Source organism: Dreissena polymorpha, chromosome 11 (assembly GCF_020536995.1).
Source record: "Dreissena polymorpha isolate Duluth1 chromosome 11, UMN_Dpol_1.0, whole genome shotgun sequence".
NCBI lineage: Eukaryota > Metazoa > Mollusca > Bivalvia > Myida > Dreissenidae > Dreissena > Dreissena polymorpha.
In genome coordinates this window covers 35,759,589-35,786,127 of record NC_068365.1, presented here as the reverse complement: position 1 = coordinate 35,786,127, position 26,539 = coordinate 35,759,589, and the positions used below count along the sequence as shown (strand labels likewise).

The window sequence follows — 26,539 nt, the reverse complement described above, 5'->3', positions numbered from 1 at the left end:
GTCGGTCCGTCCACCAGTTGGTTTCCGGATGATAACTCAAGAACGCTTGGGCCTAGGATCATGAAACTTTATAGGTAGATTGATCATGACTCGCAGATGACCCCTATTGATTTTCAGGTCATTAGGTCAAAGGTCAAGGTCACGGTGACCCGAAATAGTAAAACGGTTTCCGGATGATAACTCAAGAACGCTTATGGCTAGGATCATGAAACTTCATAGGTACATCGATCATGACTGGCAGATTACCCCTATTGATTTTCAGGTCACTAGGTCAAAGGTCAAGGTCACAGTGACAAAAAACATATTCACACAATTGCTGTCACTACAACGGAGAGCCCATATGGGGGGCATGCATGTTTTACAAACGGCTCTTGTTGTGTACTTATTTCTCCGATACTGATCAGTTGTTTTTTTCTTCTTTGGGACCCGCCGAAATTCGGCCCTTTTCCCTCGGATTTTTTTCCCCTCAGGTGGTAAATTTTCCCCTAGATTTCATTTTCCCCTCCAAAAAAATAAAAAATATTATTTTTTTTTACCTTTTTATATATAAGTTAACCTGATCCACTGTAGAAACTAGAATAATATATCATAATTAAATTATCTGTTGCCTTGAATTTGTTTTAAAAACAGTAAAATATGTTAAATTGATTATTTTAGACTTTCCTTATTTTCCTCAAAATCCGGCTTTTCGCAGATTTTTTTCCCCCAAAATTCAACGTTTTGTGCGATTTTTTTCCCCTCAAAAAAGGCCAGGCCCTTTCCCCAAAATCAGATAAAACCCCCTGCTGATCATATTCAATAGTGTTCAAGTCCTCATTGATATAAAGATACTGTGCAAGTTTGGAAATAATTGGATGAAAACTGTGGAATTAATTGCGTAAACAAGCAGGATTTCAAAATTGTCTCATATTTAAAGGGGCCTTTTCACAGATTTTGGCATTTTTTAAACTTATTCATTAAATGCTTTATATTGATAAATGTAAACATTGGATCGTAAAAGCTCCAGTAAAAAATCAAGAAAAAAATTTAAAAAAGGAAAAGAACATTGCCCGGAGCAGGTTTCGAACCAGTGACCCCTGGTGTCCTGCCAGAGTCCTGAAGTAAAAACGCTTTAGCCTACTGAGCTATTCCGCCGAGTACACATTCTTGACATATTTTATACAATATATAAGCAATCTTCGTAGTTTCACAAAATTTAACGACAAAAACAGAACTCTCCAAATTATTCAATCGTTTCGCGTTGCAACGCTTTATATTTTTTAGGTTTTAAAATCGTCAAAAGATGCATATAATGGCTATATTAGAGCATGGTTAATGTTCAGTATTACTGTTTCCTCACAAATATCATAACTAAAACGAAAACTTACGAATCTGAAACAAATTTTTTCAATTTTGTCAATTTACCAAAGCGTGAAAAGATCCCTTTAAGGGGAAGTCATTTTGGACTTATTGCTTCGATATTGCTCTTTTTAAAAAAGGGTTCGAGTCCTCATTGATAAACAGACACTGTGCAAGTTTGCCAAGGATTGGATGAAAATTATGGACTTTATCACATAAAAAAACTGAATTTTCATTTTTTTCTCAAATTTAAGGGGAGATAATTCTGGACTTATAACTCCGATATTGCTCATTTTCAATAGGGTTTGACTCATCATTCAGATAAAGACACTGTGCAAGTTGGGAAATGGTTGGATAAAAAAAGTGGACTTTATTGCATAAACAAGCCTTATTTCACAATTTTCTCAAATTCAAGGGGAGATAATTCTGGACTTTTTACTCAGATGTAACCCATTTTCAATAGGGTTCGAGTCCTCATTTATATAAAGACACTGATTAAGTTTGAAAAGAATTGAATGAAAACTGTGGACTTAATTGCATAAACAAGAACAAGTCTAAGGCACGCACGGACGGACGACGGAAACCACGCCATGACATGAGCTCTACTGGCCGACAAATGGAAACATCCTCAATTCAGGTGGACTACTGTTTTGGCACACACAGCAAACGTCATCACTATCTGTGTCACTTTCAAGATTTGACTTTGAACCTGAATCAATGGTAGTGGCCTCTCCAATTTTGCGAACATTCTAGATATTGACAGCTGTTGAGCCTGCTGTTTTTGTTTGGCCTAAGCTGTTCTTATCACCTTTTGGGCCTTGCAGTCCGTCTTTACTTGTTGTCGTCGCAGCAAATCAGTATTCCCGACCATCTAGACTGGCAGGAAAAATTTCTTCTAAGGACGCTGCACGTCTTGTGTAATTTTCTAGTGTTTAAAACTAATGTTGCAGTGCTGGTTTCAGTCCTTGGTGCTGACACCATCTTAGAGACCAGGTTGCTCTCATCAATGTTCATATTGGGGTTTATAGATGCTGGGGCTGTCTGGACATCAGTCATGGTGCTAGCACAGAATCGGTACATGCCAGACTTTCAGAAGGCTGATGAAATGTTTTCTGTGCGAAATGTCTTGGTGAAGGGCTTAGCAGTGAGCCTAGCAATGTCTCTTGTAATAATGGACATTCCTGGGTTCGAATGCATGAAGGCCTGACTTTCCCTATTGTAGAACGCCTTCATAGGTCCAAACACCCCAATGTCCAAGGGCTGTGTGAGGTGGCGGGAGTGTAGGGGAAGAACAAACAAAATAATATTTCTTTCCAATGCTAATGTGGTCAGTGTCAGGGAGAGATAACTCTTTATGTCCATCATAGAGTATTAATGTGACTGGGTTGTCATCCATGTTTGCATTCGAAGCTGCATACTGGGCTAAATGGCTCGTCATATACTCTTCAAATATGCCCTGATTAATCCGACCTATGACATTTTCCCCTCAGACCCTGCAACCGCATATTCTATGAAGCTGCCTTGCCACCTCTTTCCTGGCAAAATATAAAAAAAGTGGGGCATGGATGCTAAGAGCATTTATACTCCCAATCTTAGTGACTGTTTGAGACCAAGGAGAGGTCACTGCTTGGGCTTTGCATCTTTAGCACATACTATTTTGAGAGGTGAATGCTGTGTGGAGAATCTGGTCATGTCAACATTCCATATCAGCTCTGGAGCATCAAGTAGACCATTGTGCTGCAGAATGTTGCCTAGCTCCCCAATGTACCGGTCAATCGTATCCTACATACCATCTTTGATGGCTGCAAACCTAGCTTCTAAGGCTTAACAGCTGTAGTTGAGCCCAATGCTGCATAAACCCATAGAACGAGTCTCTGCTTAGTTCCCCTTTGCCCTTACATTCTTCCCTAGAGACCGTGCATAGTCTGCAGCCTTGCATCTCACACAGAATAACCATAGCCTATATTGGCCATAAAAACAATATGGTCAGCCAACTTTCTCTCTTCTTCGCAGGTTAAGGGTCTCTCTGCTCCATGATTGCAGTAAATGTCAACATTTGCGTTGTTAAGTCGGTTAAGGTTGACTCGGGGACATTGTACACTATTGAGGCTCTGTAAACGGACATTCCTCCAAGGGAAGCATCAAATGCTCTCTTGAAGTTGTCCTTATTGTAAGGCTTCTTCCTATGAATCTCTAATCTGAAAAAAAATAATTTGAGTTTCTTCTCAGTTTAGCCCTCAAATCTATTAACTTAACATTGAAGTGTTCATAGAGCCTGAACTATAAAAATTATTTTTTAAAAAGAGTGGTGTTTGACCCCTTCAAAAAAAGAAATAATATTGACAGTGTCTGACCTAAGCACCTGCAAGCAGACAAACTCAAAATTTGAAAAGTTGAAAGGGACATTGCATTTTAAGATCATGGATTTTTACATTTTTGTGGTTTTTAATGATGTTTACCAGAGTTTGGGGTATTTTAGCGATTTTTTTCCTTAATTATAAAGAACCGGATAACGGTACTTTCCTATTTATGAATAAACTACAAATTTCCCAATTGCTGTCTAAAAATTTCCCTATTAAAGGTATTTAAAATATATATTTTTTTTTTTTCTGTAAATAAAATACAACATTTGGTTAGTTTTACTATATATAATGCAGCTCTATGGCTTGAACTTAAGTATACATAATATTGACAACTTGACAACATTTAGTTATCAATTTTAAAGTTTTTGGGAGCAAAAAATACACCAATTTTACAATATGAAGACTTCACAATGCGAATTTTCCAATTTCAGGGTTTTTCGTGCACAATTTTCCCTATTTGTAAAAAAAAATTCCCTGTACTTACTTACCAAAATTGATTCATACTTGCAGCCAGAGATGTTTTCTGCCAGATTCGACAAGTTGATCAGGCAGGTTAATTTATGAAGAAAATCCATAGGGCGTTGATGAAATTCTGTGAGACAAACCGACTCGCAAGACAACTGGGTTTGAGTGTACACAAATTTTGAAATAACTATGCAGGCATATTTACTACAAGACATGATGAGTCAGAGAGTCTCTTGCAAGGATCATGCACCTCATGAGTCGTCATGACTAAATCTGGATCAAAATTGACAAACATAAAGTTAGATGCACTTGGTATATATGTTCCCAGCTATTTTCTTCAAATAAAGTTTGAGCATACTATAATAATATTTGGAAAAAAATATTTGAATAATATTTTAAAAAAGTAAAATGTAAACATTCAATCATTAGTTGTATCTAGACAATATTTAGGTCAAGTTCAAATATGGGTCATGCCGGGTCAAAAACTAGGTCATAGGTTCACTTAGTGCACTTCAAGGATTTAGCATGGTGTCTGCTCTCTAATTATACCCCCACAAACGAAGTTTGGGGGAGTATATAGGAGTGAGCTTGTCTGTTGGTCGGTCAGTGACTGTCGGTCCCTAATAAGTGCCCACTCTGTATTTCAAGTTGTTTTCATCTGATCTTCACCAAACTTGGTCAGATGTTTTATCTAGATGATGTTTAGGTCAAGTTCGAATATGGGTCATGCCGGGTCAAAAACTAGGTCACGGGGTCACTTAGTGCATTTTAAACATTGAGCATGTTGTCCGCTCTCTAATTCAAGTAGTTTTCATCAGAGCTTCACCAAACTTGGTCAGAAGTTGTATCTACATGTAAATGATGTGTAGATTAAGTTTGAACATGGGCCATGCCGGGTCAAAAACTAGGTCACAGGGTCACTTAGTGCGTTTTTAACATTGAGCATGGTGTCTGCTGTTTTTTTGTGAAGACAACATGCAAAATATTCTGTGTCAATGCGGCAGGTGGGGGTATTCGTCATGTCTGTGACAAAGCTCTAGTTGAAGTAGTTTTCATCCGATCTTCACCAAACTTGGTCAGAAGTTGTATCTAGACAATATATAGGTCCAGTTCGAATATGGGTCATGCCTGGTCAAAAACTAGGTCACGGTGTCACTTAGTGCATTTCATATGGGTCATGCCTGGTCAAAAACAAGGTCACGGTGTCACTTAGTGCATTTCAAGCATTTAGCATGGTGTACACTATCTATTTAAAGTAATTTCATCCGATCTTCACCAAATTTGGTCAGAAGTTGTGTCCAAATGATATCTAGGTCAAGTTCAAATATGGGTCATGCCGGGTCAAAAACTAGGTCACGGGGTCACTTTGTGCATTTCAAGCATTTAGCATGGTGTCCGCTCTCTAATTGAAATAGTTTTCATCCGATCTTCACCAAATTTGGTCAGAAGTTGTGTCTAGATGATATGTAGGTCAGGTTCAAATATGGGTCATGGTAAAGTTATCAAGTTGTCCAAAACCTTCAAACGGGCGTATCTTGTGACAGTTTGGCACTCTTGTTCAACTCTATTTTACTCATTTTCACAATACAAAAAATTAACCACTTCAAATGATAACAAAATGTATATGTCTTTTACAACATATGTTGAACAAATAAAATGTGAAGAAAGAGCATGTTAAAACAGTTCTATGAACAAAAATTTCCTGATATTAACAATATTAACTTACTCATTTCGCCTTGAAATCAAAAACTTTTTTTACTGACTGCTTTCTACATGATGGAATAATTTTTGTTAATACTTATATAATATATAAATACATGTATAAAGCTTATGTGTTATTAAAGCATTGTATTAAAAAACTCTATTAACCGGGCTGCTAAGTCCATAATTTAGAATATACGGAGTAATTGTCCCCTACCCGTGAAACCGGAGGGGACTTATGGTTTGCACTCCGTCTGTCTGTCAGTCTGTCTTTCAGTCCGTCACATTTTTCTGGATCCTGCGATAACTTTAAAAGTTCTTCATATTTTTTCATGAAAGTTGAAACATGGATAGATGGCAATATGGAGATTATGCACGTCATTTCATTTTGTTCCTACGTCAAAACTTCTGGTTGCTATGGCAACAAATAAAAAATAATAATACTTTTTTTACTGACAATGCTGGAGTTTCACCTGTAGGGGATGATATTGCTTGGCAATCTCTTGTTATTTTATGCTCTGTCAATGGTTTTACCAATATACTGACGGTAGACAAGCCAACCTAGTAGGAGTCACAAACATTTGAGCTTTGTTCTGTTACCAATATACTGAAGGTAGACAAGCCAACCTAGTAGGAGTCACAAACATTTGAGCTTTGTTCTGGGAATACTGGGCTTAATGCATGTGCATAAAGTGTGGTCACCAATTAGCCTGTTCAGTCTGCACTGGCTAATCAGGGATGACAATTTATGCCTTAAATGAATTTGCATTTAGAAAAGGCTCCCTTTATATGAAAACATCCATAAAAGCAGAAAGTGTTATTACAGATTAGCATGTGAAGTACGCACTGTCCTGTGCGACCTGCACATATTAATCTGGGATGACACGTTATGCGCTTGCATTAAGCCCAGTTTTCCCAGAACATGGTTTATTCTGTCTTACAGCTCTAACAATGCCAAGAACAAAGCAGAGTGCTCGTAAAAGTACTGGAGGCAAGGCTCCACCCAGACCAAGACAGGTATGGGTTTTTGCTGCTCCCGTTAATAGACTTGTTTGTACCATTTTGGGTTCTCAAGTAATCCAGACATGGCGAAATACCATCACTATTTACAGGCTTGACTGGACTACAAGTAGAAATAATTCACAGGCCAGTTGTTGATTTCACAGGCTTCAATTTTAATTGTTTTATTACGGACTGACATTGCAAAGTAAATTCTAAAAGATTGTTACAGAGTGAGACAGTGTTCACTGTTTTTATCTGTTTTAAATATATCAAGAATGGCGTTGTAGGACTTTTCCAAATAGCTTCGTCATGTTCGTCTTCAATCTGCATTTGGCTACTGTCATCTTCAACATTTTGTGTTCAGTGTACTGAGGGGAATGGGTGGAAGAAACAGACGCCAAACTTTTTATGAAGTCGAAATCGCTTAACAATTTGCTTTTGATTCCACTAGGCTTTAATTTCTTTCTGTAATTCTTAATATTGTGACTCATGGCGAATATTGCCGGAAGCGTAAGAAAATTCAGACTGGTTTATAATTTGCAATAATATACACGTAGTTTCACAAAGGACATTTGACGAAAATGAACTTTATATTAGGAAATATCATAATCCGGTAACCATGAAATAATGTTGTGAAAACTGAAAGTAGGTTACAATTTTTCAAAGCAAAAAAATTACCGTACAGTAAGCCTGACGATCTAGCATTTCACCGTCAGCCTTTTTAATTGTTTGTCAGCAATGTCTGACAGGCCACCGGGCTTTCGCCATGTCTGGTAGTCATACAAAATTCCTGACTTGCTGGTGTCTCTATGTTATACTTAATGATTGTCAGTTTCTTCTATAAATATAATTTGCTTGTCTGTTGTAAACATAAATTGCTGCTCCGTCACTTTTTGTAAATGTTTCATTTCCTTGGCTCCATGTCAACATATATGGCCATGTTCTGGGAACACTGGGATAAATGCATGTGTAAGCTAATTAGTGACTTTACTTACCACCTAAATTGGATTTTCGTAAAAGAGAGAATTCCTTTTAAAAATGGTAGGGTGGCATATAGCAATGGAACTGTCAGTCCGTCTGTGCGTCTGTCCGTCCGAAAACTTTAATATTGGCCATAACTTTTGCAATATTGAGGATAGCAACTTGATATTTGGCATGCATGTGTATCTCATGTAACTGCACATTTTGAGTGGTGAAAAATCAAGGTCATCCTTCAAGGTCAAAGGTCAAAAAACAAAATCCAAGGGAAGTAACAAGCTTTAAAGGGAGATAATTTCTATTTTATATCATTTGGCAGGTACAGAACATTTTCACAAGGGAAGTAATATTTTTTAAAGGGATATAATATATAATTTTTTTTAATTCAAAGCGGCACAGTAGGGGGCATTGTGTTTCTGACAAACACATCTCTTGTTGTATTAAAGTGTTGGCTCTGATAAGCCTGTGTGGACTGCACTTGCTGATCTGGGATGACACTTTACACACATGCATGAAGCCCAGTTTATCATTAAAGAGACTCAATTGATTTCTTTTGCTCTGCATGAACATGTAAAGCTATTGATAATAGGGATTGATTAGATGCTTGGTCTTTCCAGACATCTGCCAACCAGGAGTCTCATGATGATAGAAACAAGGCTAGTGAAAAAGATAATAACAATGATGATGTTAAAACTGATACCCCACTGCAAGAACAGACATGTAAGTATGGGTATTTTGTTGTGCTCCTGGTGAGTGTTTGTCCATCATGCATTATCAGTCATGCATTGTCGGTTACAATGTTTACCTTGTAAAAACTGTAAAGGTCACATGTATTGCCCAATCTAAAGAAACTTTGTCACAACATTTCTCTAAATGATATCTTGTTGCAGGTCAATACTGTGCCAGTAATTGTAAAAAAACTTGGTCACTGTGTCAAATAAATATATTGTCAAGAAATGAAAGTTTGAATTTTGCTTTGAAAAAGGTACGCAGTTTGAGTTTGCATTTGAGACCAGTTGGATCAAGGTGACTGTTACTTAAAGTAGAACATCTGTTTTCCGCTACTTTGATTTGAATGTTTTTCAGCCAACTTCTTCATGGAGACCGGTGTATTGAAGCACAAGAGGACATCCCTTGAGAGGGCTGAGAAGTTCATCTCCAAGTTGTACTTCACAGACGTCAATCTTTTGGGAAGGTTATCTATTGTTCTGACTGAAGATAAATATAAAGCATTTAGTATTTTTAGGCAGGGATTTAAAATCTGAATTTCATTAAATAAAAAAGTATGTATCTTAACATTTTTTTTGCACATAAATGGAGCTTTATCATAGCTTGCATTGCATCTCAACCATTATGACTTCATACTACACATCTTTGCAATTCTCACCTGTTTCATGGTTGAAAATTGTAACCAATGAAATTGTGATGGTCCATTGAGCTTTTCAACAACAACTTTTGATGAAAATTCAAGTAGTTTATTTTCTATTTTTATCAAGTTTTGAAGAGACAGACAAATTCCAAATTTGATTGAAGACAATAATAATACTTCTTTAGATTTGACCAACATATTGAATAAACATACTGTATAAGTGATAACAGTGAGTCGTGTTCTGAGAAAACTGGGCATAATGCATGTGTGTAAAGTTTCGTCCCAGATTAGCCAGTCCGAACAGGCTAATCAGGGAAGACACTTTCTGCTTTTATTACATTTTTCGTTTAAATGAAGTCTCATCTTAGCAAAAATCCAATTTAGGCGGAAAGTGTCGTTTCAGATTAGCCTGTGCTAATTGCACAGGCTAATCTGGGACGACACTTTACGCACATGCATTATGCCCAGTTTTCTCAGAACACGACTTACAGTAATAACATTGTAATTCAGACTGTACCCAGAGAAGACTGCCGTGGAGTCCATACACCACTGGGCAGCCCCAACAGACAGGTACACCCCGTATGAGGAGGCAGTAAAACAGACATACACTGAGGCCAAGGTGGGGCAGGCATTCGGACCCACGTAAGATCTTATTGTCTTGTTGAAACCTGTTTTTAGTCCCAGTTATTATCCCCCGCCATAGGCGGAGGGATATTGTTTTGGCGTTGTCCATCCGTCTGTTTGTCTTTCCGTCCGTCCGTCCGGAGCCATATCTTGGAAGTGCTTTGGTGGATTTCATTGAAACTTGGTATGATTATAGATATATGGATAACAGGATGATGCACGCCGAATGGCATTGTACACTTTTCGTTAATAATGGAGTTATGGCCCTTATTATTTTGAAATAATGCTTTTTGTGTGTGTCCGGAGCCATATCTTTGAAGTGCTTTGGCAGATTTCAATGAAACTTGGTATGAGTATATATATATAAGAAGATAACGCACGCCAAATGGCATTTTACACCATCTGTTAATAACGGAGTTATGGCCCTTTGTATCTTGAAAAAATGCTTTTTTAGTGTCAAATATAACACTTTTGTGTCCAGAAGCATATTGGCAGGGGATATCAATTCAACGAATTTGCTTTTTTTTTTCATTTGGGCCGGACTTTTTGCATTGGGAAAAATCATTGGTTTTGTTTTTACTAAAATTCAAAAATAAGTGTTTCAGTTTTTGTTGTTGCTAAACTAGAGCAAAGTCGGGTAATTTCGACACCTTAAGAGTAAAATTTGATTTAGTCCTGATGTGTCGAAATTACCCCCCAAGTGCCCAAACTTAATGAAAAACACCGTTTTGACTTGTTGATATTTGCTAACGAACGTTATTATCGTTGCCGGCATAATTCAAAACTTCAAGCGATTTAACTAAATGCGGCGGAGTGTAATTTCGACAGTAAGCGGCTAATTTCGACAGTCAGCGGCTAATTTCGACACTTGTCTTTGTATTAATTTTCAACAACTGTTTTAATCAGTTATTTACATTGTATGTCTCAATTAATAGAATTTCACGATCTCTTTAATGTCTAGTGTTAATTAGGCTCGATTGTTCATTGTCGGCTCGGGTACTGCTAACATTTACCCCGGGTACATTGAAGTATACTTACATGTACCCCGGGTACGGTAAATATACTAAAACGTACCCGGTCGAAATTAGAATGTACCCGTGTTTTATTCCCGCCCTAAATCAGATGTCGTAAAACGCGCTACCGATTACCGTTATTACGAAACAAACTTCTATTATTTGTTTTTAAAAACTGCATCAACATGCTTTTTGAGTATGGGTTCCGATAATATAGAGGCAATTTAACAGAAAATTGACATAAATATGAACATAATTAATCTAAAAAAAATAGCCGACGACGACCGATTTAGCGTAAAAATTCCCGGGTAGATTTTAGTATATTTACCGTACCCGGGGTACATGTAAGTATACTTAAGCGTACCCGGGGTATATGTAAGTAGTACCCGAGCCGAAAATGACCAATCGATTGTTAATAAGGTTGTGGTGGTTTAGTGGATGTGATGTCCGCCTAGCGATCAGGAGAGAGTGTTATAATAAGTCGTAGGCTTTCCATGCAGTGGAGCTTTAATAAATAGGATTATACTAAACTAGTGTTAATTTGCAAATCAGAGAATTATAAATAAATTGCATTTAGAGTTCGTATTGTGCTCCCACTTGACTCAATATACAGTAAGCCCCTAAACAATACAGTTGTATTCCAACCTGCGAAAATCATCTTACACGGTTTGCACGCGCCGGGTACAGCTATTTTCGGTTAGCAACTTCTAGATAAAATAAATGAATTTCTTTGTCCTGATAAAAAGCGCGCGAAAATTGGAGTGGGTGTATTTATTTGTAAATACAAATTTCGTAGCGGGTACAACATTGTGATCATTTGATTTCCATTTAAAGTTTCGTTGTGAATTTCAACTAAAGTTGAAATATCTCGCGAAATATTTGGCATTGCCATTAAGAGTTAATAGTATTGATCATCTAAACGCTTTATTTACGTTTCCGACGTTATGTACTGTACAAATTGAAGTGCATACGTGTGCACATACATATAACATTTACATGTAGTACACATGTATATGATTTTCTTTTGTACATGTACATTTAAAACGCGTGAATGACCCTCGCAGACAGGTGTTTACGGTGGTTGCGCAGCATCCGAGGTGATCACAGGTGATCCAATTAACGATATAATTAAGTAAAAAAAAATACATTTTCATTAATCAATAACCTTCACAATCTTTAAACAGCTCTAATTTTATACAATCTGCTTGAAAAGATATAGAGAGAGCTAAATATAATATTCAATAAGCTGCGTCAACTATTTAAAGAGTAATTCTATTCAACGAATCTATCTTTCCATATGCGCTGGGAATGCTTGAAAACATTTGGAGTGTCGGAATTACCCACCATCGTATAAAATCGGAGGATAATTTCGACACCCCACAAATCATAGTTTAACAAACGATTTGCACTATTCAAACACAAATACAGGTCAAGTGAAACAAATTTTATACTAGAACTTGTACAAATACCAGAAATACAGCGAAATCCTGAAGGGACGTAATTGACAATTATGTAACCTCCCTTAGCGAAGCTCATAACGCTATAAAAATTCTCTAAGTAATACAATGTACGTATTTTAAATGACTCACTTACATGCAATTAGCGAGACGTTTGATAGAGAGATGTTATCTGGTGACGTCACAACACCAACTACGTCACATTTTACAACGAAATCATACGGGATGATGATGATTTAAGACTGGTCTGATAAATACTGTGAAAAGTGTCGAAATTAGACGACTGTCGGAATTACCCGACATTGCGCTACTTTAAAATTGAAAAGAAAAATGTTTCTAATATTATATTTGCATATTACAATTGCTCAGGCTCAACTATTAGAGCTGATGAGGGAAATGACCTAAATGTTATAATTTATAAAAACAAGATTATCTATTTTTATTTTTGTGAAACCTCCAATTAGAAATTTAGGCTGTAATTTTGGACAAATATATCGTATTTTAGATTGGAAATTGGGCCAAATTAGACAACAAAAAACCACATGTGTAAGGAGCTATAGGTTTATGCTCAAGCTATTTGACTAGCCCAGACGTCAACCTCTGGGCTAGGTTTTTGTTTTACTTGTAAGCTAGTTTGTCAGGAACGGGTTTAGGGATTTCATTCAAACTTTAAAATGTATTCCTTCAAATGCAATTACCCAATTGGCCGATTTTGTTAACTCTAGACTGACATTTGTCACGTTTTTTTGTAAGTTTGTATCTAAAGAATGGCTTGTCAGATTTCATTCAAATTTACAACATGCCATCCCCCTAACGTAAAATTCATAATACATTCTGAAATTTTGCATAAGATGTATAGACTGTTTAAAGCTGAGTAAACTTGGATATTTTTCAAACTTTATATTTTTCATCATTTTGCTTGGGAATGCATTTTGGATGGGATAAAATGACCAAAAGGTTTTCAAGTCAGCTGAGTGGTAGTTACACTCACCGTGGGGTTATTGTTTGGGAAGAAATGCTTCAAACAGAAATGGCATTAATCAGAATTATCGTCTACAATTAGCCTGTGCAAAACAATACTTAAAGCATGTGTATCAATACCTGGCAAACCGATTGTAAATGAGCCTTTTACTGGGAAAATGGGGCTTAATGCAAGTGCATAAAGCTTACTGCTCAGCCTAATCAGGGACTTCACTTTCTGCTTTTATGTTATTTGTTATAATAAGGAAGTCTCCTCTTAGCAAAAATCAAATTTATGGGGAAAGTGTCGTCCCTAATTAGCTTCTACAGACTGCAAAGGCTAACCTGGGATGACACTTAACCCCCAAGCATTAAACTCCATTCGCCCAGAACAAGATTTAAATGAAGTTCTTCAGAAGCGACAGTTAAACATTTAAGTCATACTTCAAATATATGACAACCAGTAAAACATACCGTAAATATAGTTTACTAATGAGTTTCAAGATTTTAGAGGAATTGGAAAACGGAAATGAGTTTTGTCACTCATAAAATTTTTCATAAGTACAGTTAATGGGTTTATTAAAGTGAGTATTTTCACAATTTTTTGCCTAATCTTTTGCTTCTGTTCCCCAGGTGGGCCACCCACTGGTTCAAGGTCGAGGTCAAGGTCCCAAAAGCATGGAAAGGTCGTGAAGTCAGACTGCGGTGGAACTCAAACTCAGAGGCCCTTGTGTGGGAACAAGGAAAACCAGTCCAGGTAACGGCACATGACTAAAAGCTATGATCATGTTGACTGATATGAAACTTGCAAAGGTTACATGGAACATTCCATAATGTAGCCTGACCTAGCATTAAGTGATATTTACACACAGGTGTTACAGACATGGCAAACCCATGGTAAAATGCAAGATCATTTTACTTGCAGTGCTTTTAATAATAATATTTCTTGGTTGCCAGTTCATAATATTTTTAGAAAAAAAAAAAATCTTTTTTTTTAATTGCACAATGCAGCATCTATACATTCCGAGAATGTTAACTGAGCATCTCAAAATGTCACTAAACAGCATCAGACGGAAGTATTAATCCGCGAAAGAAGTACAATGTTACGTTGCCTTACACACGTGTCAAAAACAGGATATCAAGATGGTGGACAAAAGAAAGAAATTGCAATGCTCAGCGAAAATGACAAAAACATGAAAAGGGATAGTCATTCATAAACCTTTGCAGTCCACACAGGCTATCAGGGAGGACACTTTCCGCCTTTACTCAATTTTTTAGAGGAGAGTTCTTTAAACAAAGGATTGCTTAAAAGTTGAAAGTGTTGTGCAGAATGCACAGGCAAATCAGGGTGGACACTTCAGTCTCATGCGCTATGACCAATTTTCTCAGAGCCAGGCCCATTGTTACCAGTCAGTTGCCATGTATGGGATCATTGTATTTCTACTTGCAGGGCTTGTGCTCCGACTATGACAGACTGGACTTCTCTCTCACTGAATGTCTGAAGGAAGGCAAACTTAGGTATGGTGGTCAGTGCAAGTCAATTAAGAACATTACACATCAAAAATAAACACATATTCTTGAACAATAGAATTGTGAACAAATGCTAAAGAAAAGATTAACTGACTTTCATGCCCCCAGTAGGGTGGCATATAGCAGTTGAACTGTCCATCCGTCTGTCCTCTGTCTGTCCGTCCGTCCGAAAACTTTAACATTGCCAAAAACTTTTGCAATATTGAAGATAGCAACTTGTTATTTGGCATGCATGTGTATCTCATGGAGCTGCACATTTTGAGTGGTGAAAGGTCAAGGTCATCCTTCAAGGTCAAAGGTCAAATATATGGCTTCAAAGCAAAGCCGTAGGGGGCATTGTGTTTCTGACAAACACATCTTTTGTTTATGATAAAATACAACAGCCATAAACTTAGAGTGTTGAGGGCTTAAAACAAGTAAATAAATGTACTTACCCATAGTAAAGGAGTGTAGACAACAAGTAAATAAATGTACTTGCCCATAGTAAAGGCGTGTAGACATTGAGGTTGTATTTTCATATTACAGCTGTATAGTGTACATAAGGAGGTATTAACATTTAGTGTAAACCTTGAATGCGTAAGATTGATGAAGAAGTTATAGTGTAAGTAATTACAAATAGTTCAAAGATTGTAGATGTGTACACATTGAGGTTTTATGTTTATTTCAGTTACACTGTGTACATTGAGATGGCCTGCAATGGTATGTTTGGTGCAGGGGACAACGGTATGATCACGGCTCCCAACCCAAACAAGCAGTTCACGTTGTCCTGCTGTGAGGTGGCAGTCTTTGACCGCCGGGTGTACAACCTGGTCAGAGAGGTGGAGCTTTTACATGACATGGCTAAGGTGGGTTGGAGGGAAGTTTCCTGCAATGTGTTTAAACCCTTTCCCACTCAGAGGCAAAGTGAAAATGGCTATGTGCAAACAGCATAAAACCAGAACAGCCTGCGAGTAACTTGCAGTCTGTTCAGGTTTTTATGCTGTTTGCTGCTCATCAGTAACTAGGGTTGTAAATGAAGCCTTGAAAACTTGAATTTAGTAAGAAAGGTCTTTAATTAAACTTAACTTTCTGAGGGCCTACAAATGCATTGAAATATGTATCTATGTGATAATGGGTTAATATTTGACGTTGCTTGCAGTGTTTGTATGAAGTACTCATTTAACATTATTCTTATGTCCTTTAGGTTGAGTACTAGTGCATTTCCAAAATTTGCGTAATTTTGAGTTTTTGTTTATGATTGTTGAGAAAGTAATGAACTAAATATCCCAAAGGTTTGCCTTGAATAAGTTAGGTTAAATGTAAATTGTTTGGAAGCATTCAAAGTCTTGACATACGAAATATTGAAAGTAGTGTAAATACAAATGGGTAAATAGCGTAAAATTCTAATGTGTCAAAATCTAGCATCTCTCATTAAAAGTTCATGCTTTTAAAGGCCCCTAAAAGGTGGCGATCCGTAATTGTTATCGATTTTGTGTGTGTGTGTGCATATTATATATATAAAGGTTATCAACAAATAATGTAAATATGCTATTGGACATTACCATAAAAAATGAGCAATACAACTTGTTTTGAGCTAAAAATACAGTTTCCTCCATGTCAATTCTGTTTACAAATAATCAGTTAATTTACATCGCTGTTTACTCAATCATGCCGAATGATTCCGAGCCGGTTTTCCATTAACAAATTTTAATTGGTCGGCACAAGACATTGTGTATCACGTGAGCAGGTCAAGGGATCAGAAGTCAGACATTCAAAACAAAAATATCTTACGGAACTCATGTTCTCTTTCTTTGTTTAGGAGGATATTGTGTTGTTTGTACTACATCCTCAATATATGGGTACTTTACGAAAGAAGCCGAGGAACATCAGAGATAACGAAAATGTACGGAAATTGCAAAGTTGTAAACATTTCTTCAAATTATGAAATGGGTGTATTTTCCATAATTCTTGACAAAGTTGCACCTTAGCTGTGTTATTATCATTTTTAGCTCACCCGAGCACAATGTGCTCATAGTGAGCTTTTGTGAATGCCTTTTGTCCGTCGTCCGTTGTCCGTTGTGCGACATCAACATTTGCCTTGTTCACTCTCTAGAGGCCACATTTATTGTCCAATCTTCATGAAATTTGGGCATTTTTCCTTATATGGCTATATATGGCTATAGCAAAATTTTGTTAACACTCTAGAGGCCACAGTTATTGTCCGATTCTCATGCAACTTGGTCAGAATATTCATCCCAATGATATCTTGGACGAGTTCGAAAATGATGTCTGTTGGTTGAAAAACATGGCTGCCAAGGGGCGGGGCATTTTTCCTTATATGGCTATATACGGCTATATTAAAATCTTGTAAACTTTCTAGTTTGCTCAATCTTCATGAAATTTGGTCAGAACATTTGTTTCCTGTGTAGTAAAGTTTGGTTTTATTATGTCAATATTTTGTGACATTAACTGTATTATGTAATTTTTTATAACACAGAATTTTCATAGTTAACATAACTGTTTTAGTCATTAACACTTGTGATAAGCCTTTCAACTAAGAGATAACTGAAAGAAAGACAACATGAACATGATTTTGCAGTATTTATGCAGTATTTATCTCCCTTGTTTAACCTGGTTCAGTAATCTATTTTTAGTTCTGCTCTGGAATTTGGGAAGAATTGATCATTGATAAATGCACTGTTCTGAGGGAAAATTGACTACTCTGCCATTGATCTCTTCTGAACTGTATAAAATAAGCTGTTTTGACTGATTTAAACACCTCTTGATGCTTTCTTGAAAAGTTAACAGCTCTTGAAAAAGGTTGGAATTTTGAAATAATTAAACTCTAAATTATTTTTAACACCAGCATCAAGACATTTTGGCATTATTTTCTGAATTATTCTTATTATTTAGATTATTTCTATTTGGTATTTTCTAAATTAGAACTCTATTCTATTTCAATAACTTTAGTAATTTTTTCTTATTTTTACATTTGATTCACTGAAGTTTCCTAATCTCCATAAATATTGTTCTTTAGATTAAATTAGACCTATTTTGTAAACTAGATTTTTGAAGCACTTTCTAGACTAACAGTAATTTATATTTACAGTCCAAACTGCCTGAGCGACCGCCTGTGAATAGCGACCAGTTGTCAATAACGACCACATTGATTTCCCCCGGAACGATTTCACTATATTCTGTACCTGCGAATAACGCCCACCTGCCAACAACGACCAGCGACCGCAATTATACATTCCCAAAGTCGAATTTGATAGCTAACAACGACCACGTCAATAACCAGCGACCACCATTTTACATTCCCAAAAGTCGAGTGACTAACAAAATCGTTTTAATTATCATAATATAACGTTTCATAACGAATAATTTAGATTTGACAAAACAGCATACACTAACTTATTAATACAATGACAATATATTTTTTGAAGGATTTTCTATTAAACTTTGTACGTTGTCATCGGTTTGCAAAAAAAATAATCTTGTATTCCTTGAAAGAGGCTTACAACGACAACTTCAATCATAACAATTAACGATTTCACAACTGTCAATAAAACAATGAACGCCATAATGCTGTGATAGTCACGTGATAAACATCTTACCAGTGCACTGGTCAGTCGCTTTGGAGATATTGGCAAGTGACAGTTTACTCGATAGCTGTTTCTTTTGTTTATTTAACACACATTGCTAATTGGTAGCCACCTGCTTCTTTTATGCATTTGGCAGTTTGACGAAGGTGTAAGAAATTGCCTTTTTTATTTTATTGGCTCGCGATTATTTATATACTAATTGCCGAAAATACCAAACGTTTGGGGCTTATATCAACTTATAAAGGAAATTTACGGTTTCTTTACAATTACGATGCAAATTGTACACATACAATTTAAATTCATTCCTTTCTTAAATTTCTCCGTGATACGACGCGCATAGATGATAGATAAGTAAATTGTCAGTTAAAGTTAACCATTATGGCATCCAAGCGTTAGTTCGTTTGTTAGTTTATGTTTGGAAATTGAAATAATACATGTAAATATAAAACACAATTGTGATTTCAATCCTTTTTTACATTACACATGCTTTAGAATTCACACATTTAAACAATAGAGCACATACATCATACGGTACCTGTTAAAAGCCTACTAGCATATTTTGCAAAGTTTCAATCGACCCTGCGAATAAAGACCACCTGTGAACAAAGACCACAACGACCAAATCCCTCGAGTGGTCGTCATTGGCAGGTTGGACTGTATATCAGGTTTTTTTTTACAGATTTTAAACTTTTTTTTTACATTCATTAAAGTATTTGCTGTATGTTGTTCATTTTTGTAACGATACTTAGATTCTTTAGACTTGGCTTGTACCTGTTCTTAATTATCTTTCATTGTTCTTCATTTTCCGAGTTCTTGGAATAAAAATTAGTTATTTTTGTTAAATTGCCTTGGTTTTCACTTATAAAAAAATTCTTTGAGTGTATTAAGGCGACCCTGACTGAATGCCTTTAGTTAACCCTTTCCCACTCAGAGGCAAAGTGAAAATGGCTATGTGCAAACAGCATAAAACCAGAACAGCATGCAAGTAACTCGCAGTCTGTTCAGGTTTTATGCTGTTCGCTGCTCATCATTATCTAAGGTTTGGAAATGAAACCATTAAAACTTGAATCTTGTAAGAAAGGTCTTTAATTGAATTTAACTTTCTAAGGGACTACAAATGCGTCAAAATACGTTTCTAAGTGGTAAAGGGTTAATTCAATTACAACCAGTCAGTATAGTCATCCTGACCGGAATTAAGAGTTCGTCAAATAAATATTTCCGCATTACATAAGTGCTCACAAAGTTACATAACTTGTAACCGTCCTGTGACCAGTTCATTTGCGTAAGCCAAGGAGACCACACTACCACACCTGGATAGGACAGTTGAGTTCGATAATGGTTTGGATCGGTTAAAAAAAACATGGCCGCTGGGGGGGGGGGTCTTTTTCCTTATATTTATATAGTAAAAAAGCTTGTGAACACTCTAGAAGTCACATGTTTTGCCTAATCATCATGAAATTTTGTCAAAACATTAGTTATGTGGATGTCTCGGACGAGTTTGAAAATGGTCATGATCAGTGAAAAAACATGGCCGCCAGGAAGTGGGGCAGTTTTATTTATATGTATATAGTGACCACATGTGAACAGTCTAGAAGACACATCTTTTTCCCAATCTTCATGAAATTTGGACATATCTTGGAAGAGTTAAAAAAAAGTTCAGGTCTGTTAAAAAAACATGGCCGCCAAGGGGCCATTTGTTGTTCATTCTTCATAATACTTGGTTAGAATATTTGTTCCATTGATATCTTGGGCTGCAAAGAACAGGTCATTTCTTTTCATCTCAGGTGAGCGACATTGGACCTTTCAGGCCCTCTTGTTTATGGAAGAGTTACTGAAATCCTGTAAAAATTATACCATTTTATATGCATAATAATTGGATATGTCACCTTTTACGAGCCTTCAATCATGTGTATAAAGTGTTCTCCCAGATTAGCCTATGTGGAATGGATTGACAGTTTCAGCTTTTACGGTATTTTATTTTTAAAGGAAGTCACTTCAGCAAAAATCCAGTGTTGGCGGAAAGTGTTGTGCCTGATTAGCCTGTGCCTACAGCACTTTCTAATATGTGATGACACATTGTGCACAATGCATTAAGCCCAGTTATCCCAGAACTAGGACCCTAATAACTCAAATGATTACAGAATTTGCCGGAGGAGAGTGGGAGAGGTTACGAGGCCCTGTACACTGTGAACAGCATGATCAACGCCTGTGATGTCTTCAACACAGAGTCATTTGAAAGGTATGAAGACAAGGTATTTATCTGAATAAAACTTTGAAATGAAAGGTATGGCTAATCAAATGACATAATGAAAATGTCTTCTATGAAACCCTTTCCATTAGCTTTGTATGAGAATATCAATTTGTAATTGCCATAGATCAATATGTTTGCTTATATAGCTATTTTCAAATCATCAAGTCTCAAATCATTAGCTTGATTTTGAATGAATTTTTATTAGAAATTTTCTTTCTTGCTATCACTTGTCTTTATGTTGCTTGATTTACTTTAACTTTCTTTGTTCGATTGTTGGTCCATGCTTTCAATTCTTTGAACTTAAGAATATATGACTTGGCTATTCACCATTAGCCTGTCAAAAGGATTAAATAAACTGATGTGAATGACAGGGGACCTATGTGTCCTCTTTTGTTTTTAAATAATTGGACAAAATTTGTCTTATAAGGATATGACCATTATCATTTAATGGCGTTTATGCATAAATTAGGTGTTATTTTCCCGACAGTTCATACACCGATGAAATGCAGAAAAATGCTATTCAATTCTGATAATAACAACACAAAATGATCTTAAAGCTGAAATTATATCGTGGTAAGGGTCATAAAAGTCCTTTTTAATCAAGCATATGAATCTATTTTCAGTTTTATCTCCGTCAAACAGGTATATCATTGAAGTTTGCACAACAAATATAACGTCATTTCGCTATTGACCAATGAAAAACAACGCCATTAAGTTTCGCGCAAAACATAACGTCATTTTGGCAACTTGTTTATGACCAGAAAGTAGCGTCATGAATATTCATGTTTAAATTTGCATACAAAGTGGGTTAATCGGAAAATGAAAAAACAGTCACGTGAACGAATTATCCAATCAGAATGCAGCATTCATAAGAAATTGACAGAAGTTGTAATAATAAACAATTAATATGAGCTTTGCTTCGGGAACACCGGGCTTAATGCATGTGTGTAAAGTGTCTTCCCATGTTAGCATGTGTAGTCCTCACAGTCAATCAGGGACACAGTTTAATGCTTTTATTGTATTCTCTGTTTAAAGATGATCTCCACTTTCAGAAAAATCAGTTTAGGCAGAAAGTGTCATCCCACCCAGGCTAATCTTGTACAACTCTTTACACACATGCATTAAAGCCACACACCTTGCCTCTGACTTTGAAATGAAATACATGTTAATCAATACATATAGATGCAATTTGAAAGTGTGCAAAATTGTCATTAAATCTATAGCCTAGTTAGAAAGTAATTTATTATTTTTCAAACGGTACCGTTTTTAAAACCGAAAGTAGGATTATGAGACGTATACGTCCATTCATTTTGACAAAAGCGATTATTTTTAAGTTTTAAAGCGCAAATAGACGGATTTCTACTTTGTATCCACCAGATATATTCTAATTGGCATAGATAAAATTAAATCTATAGCCTAGTTAGCAAGTAATTTATTATTTTTCAAACGGTACCGCTTTTAAAAACGAAAGTAGGATTTCTAGACGTATACGTCCATTTCGACAAACGCGATTATTTTTATGTTTTAAAGCGCTACAAAGACGGATTTCTACCTTGTAACCACCAGATATATTCTTATTGGCATATTTAAAATATGTTTCTTATTCATACTTAAATTGACTATGCCAAATAAGGTGTGGCTTTAAGCCCTGTTTATCCAGAGCGAGGCTCAGTATATTTTAGAGCTATCCTGGTAGCACACATCTAATATTTGTTCAAGATGTATGTTTTTTTGTTATGCAAGGTGCCACAAGATTGCTGAAGGGTTTCTGAAGCAGAAGAATGGAGACAGCCAGCACACTGTGTATGCCATGGGACATGCCCACATTGATACAGGTATGGGTCCCGTGGAACCTAGTTCTGGGAAAAAGGGGCTTAATGCATGTGTGTAAAGTGTCATCCTAGATAGGCTGTGAAATCAGGGATGACATGTGACCCGCCTAGTCAGAATTTTGTTTAGAAGAGACTGCCTTTAAGAGACAAATTTCATACAAGTGGAAAGTGTTGTCACGATCAGCCCGTGCATACTGCACAGGCTAATTTGAAATTACACTTTTTGCACATGCAGGCCAGTTTTCCCAGACCATGGCTCCATGATATTTGATTTTTAATGTATTCAGTCTAGTAATAATTCATTTAGTGGCGTTTGGTGGATGGTTACTCTCTGGTACAGCTAAGGTGTATTCCCCATTTAAAGAATGATCTGTTGGACTTTTCCTTTGCATGTATATCAATTGCTGAATGTGAAATCATCATTTAGATACATCACTTTATTTTATGCTTTCCGGTGGTTTATAGAGAAATATCAGTGAAATAAAATTGGTATTCCACTGTTTTAAACAGTGAAAAATAACAATGAAAAATATCGATATTTTTCACTGTTTTACTGTGAAATGACGTCATTTTTTCGACAAAATGACGTCATTAATCTAGGGAAATCATCCAGTTAAACTCATTTACAATGTAAATAAACGGTAAAAAAAGCATAAAATAAAAAGAAAATTGATTGGATTCGATGGAATATCGATTTTATTTCACTCAAGATCATAGAAAAATATATTTTCACTCATGGCTTTGCCACTCGTGAAAATATTTTTTTCTATGATCACCAGTGAAATAAAATCAATATTCCACCGAATCCAACAAAAATCCTCTATTTACATGGATTTTTTTTCAAGATATTAACTTGTCATGCTGGTGCAACTTAAATATATTTGTTTATGTTAGCATAACTTATTTTTTTAAATTAACACATACATGTACCTCTGGTGTCTGTGTACTGTTTAGGTTTGTTTTTAATGTTTTCCTTAAAACATGTTTTGACAATAAATTATTGCATTATAACATTTTTTACCAAGTGCCATTTTTACCACCTTGTTCACAGTAAAAATGTGTAGAAAGGGTTGCAACATTATTCTAATAGCATACAGTGTGTTCCAGCCTGGCTGTGGCCTTACAGTGAGACCAAGAGGAAGTGTGCGAGGTCCTGGAGCTGTACCATCAGACTGATGGAGAAATACCCAGAGTTCACTTTCACCTGTTCACAGGTATATACTGTACCATCAGACTGATGGAGAAATACCCAGAGTTCACTTTCACCTGTTAACAGGTATATACTGTGCAATCAGACTGATAGATAAATACCCAGAGTTCACTTTCACCTGTTTGTTAAAAAAGACACCATTAAGTAAGTATACTAAATAGTAATGGTTATGAAGGGATATTAATGGATATTGTAAGAGGTTACACAATTACGTATGGGTATCATTGCATATTTTGTTAACACTAGGGAGATTCCCGTGATATGTTTGAGCTTAAGAAAATTGGGTTTAATGCTTGTGCGCAAGGTGTCTTCCCAGATAAGCCTGTGCAGTCAGCTTACACCATCAACTTGAATTGAATTTTTCGCTGATTTGTGTGTGCGAACTGCACAGGCTTATCTGTAATGATACTTAAGGCATATACATTAAAGCCTCATTTTCCCAGGGGGCTTTTCATTTATTTTCCATATTCTTTTATGTTTGTAATTTCTCACCAGGCTCAGCAATATGAATGGGTGAAGGACCAGTACCCACTCCTGTATGCTGACATGAAGAAGTACATTGCACAGGGCAGATTCATACCTGTAGGAGGAACGTGGGTGGAGATGGTACGTAAATGAGCCTTGTTCTCTGAAAACTGGGCTTAATGTGTGTGCAGAAAGTGTCATCCAATATCAGCCTGTGCAATCCTCACAGGCAAATCAGGGATGACACTCTCCACTTTAAAGGAAGTCTCTTGTAAACAAATTACATTCTAGGCGGAAAGTACAGCTGCCCCTGATGAGCCTGTGCAGACACTTAACGCACATGCTTTAAGTCCATTTTCCATAGAATGAGGCTTAAATAATAGCTATTTCAGTCCCTGTGATAGTTGTAATTTCTTCAAGTGTTTTGCTTCGAGTTATATTGAATTCTTAATGTTCAAAAGTTGTAAATACGGTCTAGTCTTTACTGTTGCATTCAAATAGTCAAGTATCTGAATGTTAAACTGATATAATTTGTATACCGTACTTATTTATTGATGAACTGGTACCATATGTCATTGTGAAATAATTATTCCATTACCAAACATCTTCTCTATATGACCAGTTAAATTTGAAACTTTTAAAAATGCGTATTTCACTCACTGCTTAAATTAACTACGTGTAACAAGGTCTTCAGCGAAAATGGTGTGTAAAAGTCACTTGGTTCATGACTTGTAATTGTAAAGTGTAAGAATTGCAAGTATGCTGTATAGTTGTTCATGTTGTTGAATTTTCAGTTATTAGACTGTACTGGTGAAAGTTTGTAACTGTAAAGTGTAATAAATTATAGTATGCTTAGTTTTTGTGCATGTTGTTTGATGATGCATCTTACTGTTGAATGTTTGTACTAAAGGATGGTCTAATCCCCGGGGGAGAGGCCTGTGTCAGACAGTTCCTGTATGGACAGCGCTTTTTCCAAAAGGAGTTTGGCATCAAATGCAAAGAGGTAAATAGTAGATTTACCACTGTAGGGGCTGGTCAATGTCATATGTAATATAGAATTGCATGTTACAATGGCTCAATGGATCACTGCATGTTACAATGGCTCAATGGGTCACTGCATGTTACAATGGCTCAATGGGTCACTGCATGTTACAATGGCTCAATGGGTCACTGCATGTTACAATAGGTCACTGCATGTTACAATGGCTCAGTTGGTCACTGCATGTTACAATGGCTCAATGGGTCACTGCATGTTACAATGGCTCAATGGGTCACTGCATGTTACAATAGCTCAATGGGTCACTGCATGTTACAATGGCTCGATGGGTCACTGCATGTTACAATGGGTCACTGCATGTTACAATGGCTCAGTGGGTCACTGCATTTTACAATGGCTCAATGGGTCACTGCATGTTACAATGGCTCAATGGGTCACTGCATGTTAAAATGGCTCAATGGGTCACTGCATGTTACAATGGCTCAATGGGTCACTGCATGTTACAATGGGTCACTGCATGTTACAATGGCTCAGTGGGTCACTGCATGTTACAATGGCTCAATGGGTCACTGCATGTTACAATAGCTCAATGGGTCACTGCATGTTACAATGGCTCAATGGGTCACTGCATGTTACAATGGGTCACTGCATGTTACAATGGCTTAATGGGTCACTGCATGTTACAATGGCTCAATGGGTCACTTTATGTTACAATGGCTCAATGGGTCACTGCATGTTACAATGGCTTAATGGGTCACTGCATGTTACAATGGCTCAATGGGTCACTTTATGTTACAATGGCTCAATGGGTCACTGCATGTTACAATGGCTCAATGGGTCACTGCATGTTACAATGGCTCAATGGGTCACTGCATGTTACAATGGCTCATTGGGTCACTGCATGTTACAATTGCTCAATGGGGCACTGCATGTTACAATGGGTCACTGCATGTTACAATGGCTCAATGGGTCACTGCATGTTACAATGGCTCAATGGGTCACTGCATGTTACAATGGCTCAATGGGTCACTGCATGTTACAATGGCTCAATGGGTCACTGCATGTTACAATTGGTCAATGGGTCACTGCAACTAAGATTAGGCTGATTAAGAAAAACAACAACATAACAACATGGGCTTTGTTGTTGAAGGTTCCACAATGCATTAACACACGTTTCGTTGGTGTTAAAGTGCAACACGACCTCACTGTGTTGTGATGCCATTAAATATTTGTTGGCTGCTTTAAGAGAATGGTGCAATTGTTGGAACACAGATGGTTTCGGAATCCAGGATAACAATGTCCATTCTATAACTAAGTATTGATTGGATTATCATGAAATTTGATAATACTGCTTATGGGCATAAATTTCAGTCAGAACATATGAATCAATTTTGAGTAAT

The 26,539-nt window shown here is 36.6% G+C and overlaps 1 protein-coding gene across 4 annotated transcripts in view; it reads left to right on the top strand.

Annotated features, from left to right (window-relative positions):
- LOC127850232 (alpha-mannosidase 2C1-like) overlaps positions 1-26,539 on the top strand; it is an 85,422-nt gene that overhangs the window by 865 nt on the left and 58,018 nt on the right. For 3 of the 4 annotated variants that reach the window (XM_052383100.1, XM_052383099.1, XM_052383102.1), the window contains exons 2-13: positions 6,811-6,884; positions 8,465-8,567; positions 8,934-9,042; positions 9,727-9,858; positions 13,904-14,027; positions 14,721-14,788; positions 15,468-15,645; positions 20,526-20,623; positions 22,379-22,470; positions 23,575-23,681; positions 24,173-24,283; positions 25,053-25,145. In XM_052383100.1, the coding sequence (XP_052239060.1) occupies positions 6,819-6,884; positions 8,465-8,567; positions 8,934-9,042; positions 9,727-9,858; positions 13,904-14,027; positions 14,721-14,788; positions 15,468-15,645; positions 20,526-20,623; positions 22,379-22,470; positions 23,575-23,681; positions 24,173-24,283; positions 25,053-25,145 (1,281 nt within the window). In that variant the 5' untranslated portion in view covers positions 6,811-6,818. Of the gene's footprint in view, positions 1-1,810; positions 2,059-6,810; positions 6,885-8,464; positions 8,568-8,933; positions 9,043-9,726; positions 9,859-13,903; positions 14,028-14,720; positions 14,789-15,467; positions 15,646-20,525; positions 20,624-22,378; positions 22,471-23,574; positions 23,682-24,172; positions 24,284-25,052; positions 25,146-26,539 lie in introns of those variants that run through there. The other variant, XM_052383101.1, reaches the window with a different exon arrangement.